The sequence below is a fragment of the Salmo salar genome, chromosome 10, assembly GCF_965601325.2.
Source record: "Salmo salar chromosome 10, fSalSal1, whole genome shotgun sequence".
Lineage (NCBI taxonomy): Eukaryota > Metazoa > Chordata > Actinopteri > Salmoniformes > Salmonidae > Salmo > Salmo salar.
In genome coordinates, this window is record NC_138300.1 from 28,407,748 (window position 1) to 28,416,268 (window position 8,521).

General features: G+C 40.9%; 1 protein-coding gene across 1 annotated transcript in view; it reads right to left on the reverse strand.

Annotated features, from left to right (window-relative positions):
- The window catches only part of cacna1ea (calcium voltage-gated channel subunit alpha1 Ea), an 84,045-nt gene extending 76,392 nt beyond the window's left edge, over positions 1–7,653 (reverse strand). The window contains exons 1-3 of the mRNA XM_082956592.1: positions 7,556–7,653; positions 6,799–6,957; positions 4,233–4,423 (exon numbers count right to left, since the gene is read on the reverse strand). Of these exons, the coding sequence (XP_082812718.1) occupies positions 4,233–4,423; positions 6,799–6,957; positions 7,556–7,634 (429 nt within the window). The 5' untranslated portion in view covers positions 7,635–7,653. The remainder of the gene's footprint in view (positions 1–4,232; positions 4,424–6,798; positions 6,958–7,555) is intronic.
- Positions 7,654–8,521: the final 868 nt, after the last annotated feature.

Genomic DNA, 8,521 nt, shown 5'->3' on the forward strand with positions numbered 1-8,521 from the left:
GCTGGATCCTGGACTTCCTGACGGGCCGACCCCAGGTTGTGAGGGTAGGCAACATCACCTCCGCCACACTGACCCTTAACACAGGGGCCCCACAGGGGTGTGTGTCTAGTCCCCTCCTGTACTGCCTGGGCATCCACATCGACGTGGGTGGCAGTGGAGCAGGTAGACAGCTTTAAGTTTCTCTGTGTCCAAATCACTAAAGACTTCAAATTGTCCAAACACACACACACGCTTGTGAAGAAGGCATGACAGTGCCTCTTCTCCCTCAGGTGGTTGAAAAAGTTTGGCATGGGCCCTTGGCTGGCTAGATCACTGCTTGGTATGGCAATACCACCACCCTCAATCGCATGGACCTACAGAGGGTTGTGCGGACAGCCCAGTACATCACTGGGACCAACCTTCCAGCCATCAAGGACCTCTATATCAGGCTGTGTGAAAAAAAGGCCCGTAAAATCGTCAGACTCCAACCACCCAAGCCATAGACTATTTTCTCTGCTGCCGCACGGCAAGAGGTACCGGTGCATCAAGTCTGACACCAACAGGATCTTCAACAGCTTCTATCCCCAAGCAATACGAATAGCTAACAAAATAGCTACATTGTAAGGGTTGCGGAACTAGTGTCAGTGCAGTCAGACGCAGGAGAGCAGAAAATAGGTAATAGCCGGAGCCATACAAAAAGAACCTACATGGGTACAAAACCCGACGCGCACCAGTAACATAGAGTACAAGCACTTACAAACAAACAATTCCACACAAGGACATGGGGGGAGCAGAGGGTTATATACACAACAATTAATGGGGCAGCAGGGTAGCCTAGTGGTTAGAGTGTTGGACTAGCAATTGAAAGGTTGTAAGTTCGAATCCCTGAGCCGACAAGGTACAAATCTGTCATTCTCCCCCTGAACAAGGCAGTTAACCCACTGTTCCTAGGCTGTCATTGAAAATAAGAATTTGTTCTTAACAGACCTGCCTACATTTTATATTTTGAGATTCTTTTGAGAAAAGTAGCCACCCTTTGCCTTGATGACAGCTTTGCACCCTCTTGGCATTCTCTCAACCAGCTTCATGAGAAGTCACCTGGAATGCATTTCAATTAGCAGGTTAAAAGTTATATTGTGGAATTTCTTTCCTTCTTAATGCGTTTCAGCCAATCAGTTGTGTTGTGACAAGGTAGGGGTGGTATACAGAAGATAGCCCTATTTGGTAAAAGACCAAGTCCATATCATGGCAAGAACAGCTTAAATAAGCAAAGAGAAACGACAATCCATCATTACTTTAAGACATGAAGGTCAGCCAATCCGGAAGTTTTCAAAAACATTGAAGTGCTGTCGCAAAAACCATCAAGCGCTATGAAGAAACTGGCTCTCACGATGACCGCCACAGGAAAGGAAGACCCAGCGTTACCTCTGCTGCAGAGGATATGTTCATTAGATTTACCATCCTCAGAAATTGCAGCCCAAATAAATGCTTCACAGAGTTCAAGTAACAGACACATCTCGACATCAAATGTTCAGAGGAGACTGCATGAATCAGGCCTTCATGGTCGAATTGCTGCAAAGAAACCACTACTAAAGGACACCAATAAGAAGAAGAGACTTGCGTGGGCCAAGAAACACAAGCAATGGACATTAGACCGGTGGAAATCTGTTCTTTGGTCTGATGAGTCTAAATTTGAGATTTTTGTTTAGGTGAGAGTAGGTGAACATCTGTGGTTCCCATGGAGAAGCAGGTGTGATGGTGTGGGGGTGCTTTGCTGGTGACACTGTCAGTGATTTATTTAGAATTCAAGGCACACTTAACCAGTATGGCTACCACAGCATTCTGCAGTGATACGCCATCCCATCTGGTTTCCGCTTACTGGGACTATCATTTGTTTTTCAACAGGACAATGACCCAACACACCTCCAGGCTGTGTAAGGGCTATTTGACCAAGAAGGAGAGTGATGGAGTGCTGCATCAGATGACCTGGCCTCCAAAATCACCTGAGCTCAACTCAATTGATATGGTTTGGGATGAGTTGGACTGCAGAGTGAAGGAAATTCAGCCAACAAGTGCTCAGCATATGTGGGAAGTACTTCACGACTGTTGGAAAATAATTCTAGGTAAAGCTGGTTGAGAGAATTCCAACAGTGTGCAAAGCTGTAATCAAGGCAAAGGGTGGCTACTCTGAAGAATCTAAAATATATTTTGAATAGTTTAAAACCTCTCTTGGGTAGGGGGCAGTATTTTGACGTCCGGATGAAAAGCGTTCCCAGAGTAAACTGCCTGCTACTCAGGCCCAAAAGCTAGAATATGCATATAATTAGTAGATATGGATAGAAAACCCTCTGAAGTTTCCAAAACTGTTTGAATGATGTCTGTGAGTATAACAGAACTCATATGGCAGGCAAAACCTGAGAAAAAAACCAACCAGGAAATGTGGAAATCTGAGGTTTGTAGTTTTTCAAGTGATTGCCTATCCAATATACAGTGTCTATGGGGTCATATTGCACTTCCCAAGGCTTCCACTAGATGTCAACAGTCTTTAGAACATTGTTTCAGGCTTCTACTGTGAATGGGGCGAGAATAAGAGCTGATTGATTCAGGTGTCTGGCAGTCAGCCATTATTTTAGTTACGCGCGCGGCCATGAGCATGAGCTCAGTTCTCTTTCCTTTATGAAGACAAAAGAATTGTCCGGTTGGAATATTTTAGAAGATTTATGATAAAAACATCCTAAAGATTGATTCTACACATCGTTTGACATGTTTCTACAAACTGTAATGTAACTTTTTTGACTTTTCGTCTGTACTTTAGTGTGCGCGCCTTCTGCATTTGGAATAGTGAACCTAACGCACTAACAAAATGGAGGTATTTGGACATAAAGATTAACTTTGTCGAACAAAACAAACATTTATTGTGGAACTGGGATTCCTGGGAGTGCATTCCGATGAAGTTCATCAAAGGTAAGTGAATATTTATAATGCTATTTCTGACTTCTGTTGACTCCAAAACATGGCGGGTATCTGTATGGCTTGTTTTGGCGCTGTACTCAGATTATTGCAAAGTGTGCTTTCGCCGTAAAGCTTTTTTGAAATCTGACACAGCGGTTGCATTGAGGAGAAGTATATGTTTAATTCTATGCATAACAGTTGTATATTTTATCAATGTTTATAATGAGTATTTCTGTAAATTGATGTGCTCATTTGGAGGTAAAACATTTCTGAACATTACACGCCAATGTAAAATGGGGTTTTTGGCTATAAATATGAACTTTATCGAGCAAAACATACATGTATTGTGTAACATGAAGTCCTATGATTGCCATCTGATGAAGATCATCAAAGGTTAGTGATTAATTTTAGCTGTATTTCTGGTTTTTGTGACGCCTCTCCTTGCTTGGAAAATGGCTGTGTGGTTTTTCTTGTCTAGGTGCTGTCCTAACATAATCTAATGCTATGCTTTCGCCGTAAAGCCTTTTTGAAATTGGACACTGTGGTTGGATTAACGAGAAGTGTATCTTTACAATGGTGTGTAATACTTGTATGTATGAGAAATTTGAATTATGAGATTTTTGTTGTTTTGAATTTGGCGCTCTGCTATTTCACTGGCTGTTGGCGAATAGGACGATACCGTCACACATACCCCAGAGAGGTTAACACTTTTTTGGTTACTACATGAGTCCATATGTGTTATTTCATAGTTTTGATGCTTTCACTATTATTCTACGATGTAGAAAATATTAAAAATAAAGAAAAACCCTTGAATGAGTAGGTGTGTCCAAACTTTTGACAGGTACTGTATATTTACCCCAAAATATATGGGGGATTGGAAATGATTCAGACAATTACATTGATAGAAGCCACAATCTATCTTCAATATTAAAGCTGATCTACCCTCTATAAAAACAAAAACAAAAAACAAATCAGATCAGCTCCTTTGCCAATAATTGGGCAAAAGATCAGAATTGGGCTATCTGTGTAAACACAGCCTAAATGGTGTGTTTGTTTATCGTTGTGCAATGCTTCAATCATTTCTCAGGTATGGTCTGTAATCAATTGTGTTCACAATCACAGAACAGGGAAGCTACTGTAAAGGATGTTTGAGTGCATCTTGCAACAAATATTCAACAGCTTTAGTAAAGACAGGTAAAAAGCTAGCTAGGGTTCGGAGAGGTATATCAAAGGAATACATTACCAGGTCAAATAATAGGCTTATTTTTCCCTCATCTATGGCAGAAGCAGGTGTGACTCACATTGTAGAGCACGGTGGTCCAGCCCTCCATGGTGATGCACTGGAAGACGGTGAGCACAGCAAACAAGATGTTATCAAACTGGGTGATGCCATCGTTGGGGCCGATCCAGGTGTCACGGCAGGCGTACTTGTCAGGGCACTTCCTCACCCCACACGGGAACTCTGACTCAGACTTGTCCACCGTCTCATTCTCTGACAGAGGGACAAGAGAGAATGTTTATTATTGTCCAGAGTCAGAGTCCACTAAAGGATGTGTAGGCTAGGCTAAAGATTTTAAAAATGATGCAATACTGAAATCAATCTAACTAAACGTGTTTTTCCCATGAGAGATACGATGACTTCAGAGAAATGTCTAAATTCTGAGAAATGACTTGCATCTACTGGGGATGCATGAATAAGTAGCACAATATGATGACTATAATGTAATGCATGACTCGATCAATAAAGTGAGCAGCAGCAGCAGCTCTCTGTGTGAAAGTCCTTTCCTGAACCATTGTGAAATATGACGGTAATAATATGCTATTTGATTTGTGCAATGTGTGATTATAATAAATCATCTCTATAAAGCCAATAGGGGGTAAATAAGGTTAACTCATACAGTGTGGTCCCCACGTAACCTTTATGATGACATCATCTTAAAAATTACAGTATGTTGTTTGACACAATTGGGTACTGTATTAAATCGGATATATTTGAAATGCAGTAAAGGAATACTAGAATATATGATATATAACTCTTTACTGTATTAAACCACTGAAACAGTCTGTAGGGTGTTCACCCATAAAATGATTAATTCCTTCAAGGTTTATACAAATATTTATACAAATATGTAGCATGTTTATGTAGCAAGTGAATGGAAGGTCATCACAGGCATGATCAAATAAGTGGTCACTGCTCAATAGAACCCTGTGGTGCTGCTCCGCGGCAGAACAGCGCTAACTTCGAACATCAACTGACAATCTAACTAGTGGCTGCAGGTTCGTGAGTGAAAACATGGGCTTTTTCTAAATTAAATCCGCTCAATATAAAACTAAATAGAGACTAAATGTATATTTATTTACAAAGCTAACCGACAGAATTGAAATATCCACCATCCGAAGACAATCTGTTCCTGTTTTCATTGTGCATTTCTGAGCCTCCTTTAAGTCGCCATAGAAACGGCCCCTCTCAACAAAGATTGATCGCCAATATAGGAAATGAAAGCCAAGGATCTGGAGCTGAAAATGACAAAGGTATCAAGTTGATTTTGATTGGTCCAACCAGTGGAAACACCTCCAAATGGTACAACATCACAACATTAAATATGGAAGCGGCTCAGTCTAAACGAGCAGTGATCACAGCAAATGAACGCTCTTATTTCATCAACACCGTCAAGTACTAGTCTATTAAGGTTAGAATATTGTAGAAAACAATCTAATGATGTATTCTATGTAATTTCTAATGACATAGGGCAAAGACAACTACATTTTGACATTAATTTCGTAGCACCCTCTTGAATTGCCAGATTTTATTCCACATTGTACAGCAGAGAGTGAACACCCTACAGTCTGTCAATGGCAGACCATAGGACATTTTTATAACCAAGTCAAGCTGTGAGTGATATTAAACCCTCAACAAAAGATAAGCTGAAGGACAACCTTTTTTGAAAAGGACAGATCATTTCATCATCTTCTCTATCTGTGACAACTAAATTCCTATCATGTAAAAAACCAAAGGAACAAATCCCCAGTAAGCTTGTTAAAAGACCACACTACCTGAATAACAAATTATGTTCAGGAGATAAACATCTGTGTGAATAGAACTGTGTAACCCACTTTATTATAACATGATTCATGCATCGAGCCAATAACATCTATGACTTTACAATTAGTCGAGGTACTGTATTGAGCTGCCATATTGTGGGGTTTAATTACATAGGCAGTCATGTTGGCTGTGGTTACATTTACAGGTGCAGCCAGGATTGGTACTGTGTGTTTCAGGTCTGTTGGGTAACACAGATATTGTCAGCCTGACCACTGACAATACATTACACTGGGCGGGAACAGCAGAGAGCACTCACAGGACGTTTGTATGGCTTATCATTACAGCTGAGGAAGCCTCGTAGAAAATAATAATCCACTTGTTGTGTAGGTGCAGTATAACCTTGCTGATAAATGATCGGCTCGAAGGATGTTTACGATAACTTACCGTAAATGTTTACATGTAACAGAGCTAAGGATCACAGCACGATACTAACACACTGTTTAAAAAAATTAAATGTAGCTAGATGTTCAATGCAAGCATAGGCTATAAGCAGAGTACAGGTATAAATACACCGAATACAACAAATTCAACCTCATAAAGGGGCACCAACTGCCACAGAACCAACCCGAATTGATATGCAGAGCAGTGTGCGTCCTGGATGAATGTAGACTTGATGGCATCTCTCTAAGGCTTAGAGCTCAAAGTGCCCTTTGTCTGTCTGGGTGAGTCCCAAATGGTACTCTATAGCCTATATATTCCCTGGTCAAAAGTAGTGCACTACAAAAGGAATACAGTGGTTATTTGGGATGCATATTCTGTCTTACCCAGGATATTTGGCATGGGCAGACAGGTGTTGTGGAGCTTCCCGCTGTAGAACTCCAGGCCGATGATGGCAAACATAAGAATGGCGAAGAAGAGCAGCAGGCCGATCTGGAGCAGCGGCACCATGGCTTTCATGATGGATTTCAGGACTATCTGCAGGCCTGGTCACACACAGAAAGATAGAGAAAGAGACAACTGTCATGTGTCATAAGTGCCAACAATGAGTAATAGCACAAAACATTTATAAATGGTAAGTGTGGGAACCACTTCAAGCAGATACTGTCAGCACTCTCACTTTGGCTAACACAACAGTCCCCCTAAGACATTGTTGCCTTTTGGGAGTGGAACACTACTGCATCTGCTAGTTGTCAGTCTGACTCAGATGTGTTCTGCCAACACAATAACTCATTAGGACTAACTTTATGGACCCCAAATTGAGGTTAGACAGGGGTCCAGAAAACACCAGTAGAACCAGTGCAGATACCTATATGTGTACTGTATAGATCAGTGGAGGCTGGTGGGAAGAGCTATAGGAGGATGGGCTCATTGTTATGGCTGGAATGGAATAAATGGAACGGTATCAAACACATCAAACAAATATGGAAACCACATGTTTGACTCCATCCATTTATTCCATTCCAGCCATTATAATGAGCCTGTCCTCCTATAGCTCCTCCCACCAGCCTCCACTGGTATAGATTTAGATATGCAGAGCAGATCCATGGACACCCAGTACATCTGGTGGTGTAAGCTACTCACTGGGGATTCCAGAGACCAGTTTGAGGGGTCTGAGCACACGTACGGCCCGCAGGGTCCGCAGGTCCACTGGGATGTTCATGTGAGCTCCCGCTGTGGCCAGAATCCTGCATACACCCACACAATACACATACAACACAGGGATTATTATTAAATCATTTACACACCATTAATATTCCATTCATATTTCAAAGAGGGGTCTGAATGTAATGTCAAACATGATCTGAATCAGGCACTGTGTGATACATTTCTTTGTGCAGGTCCAGGACCGGTCATGACTTAACCTATACCACAGTTGGGGGAGAGGGTAATGTATTGGCACTGGTGGCCCCAAATAAAGTACTTGTTGGCGGTGTATTCATCACATCAGCTCCCCAGGAAAACATGACACTTCTTCATTACACAGTCTGATTAGCTCTAATTAAACTATGTACCTATGCAATTACACAGTCTGATTAGCTCTAATTAAACTATGTACCTACGCAATTACACAGTCTGATTAGCTCTAATTAAACTATGTACCTACGCAATTACACAGTCTGATTAGCTCTAATTAAACTATGTACCTACACAATTACACAGTCTGATTAGCTCTAATTAAACTATGTACCTACACAATTACACAGTCTGATTAGCTCTAATTAAACTATGTACCTATGCAATTACACAGTCTGATTAGCTCTAATTAAACTATGTACCTACACAATTACACAGTCTGATTAGCTCTAATTAAACTATGTACCTACGCAATTACACAGTCTGATTAGCTCTAATTAAACTATGTACCTACGCAATTAGAACCGTGTGTCCCCTTTCATGCTATTAGAACAAAATTGTCTCAAAACAACAGTCTATCAAGGCTGTTATTTTTTTACAGCTTCAAATTGGTCTACACTTAAGACTATTTGTGGCTATTACTCATGGATAATACTAGAATCTTAGAAAATTCCTGATTTTAAACAATAAAAT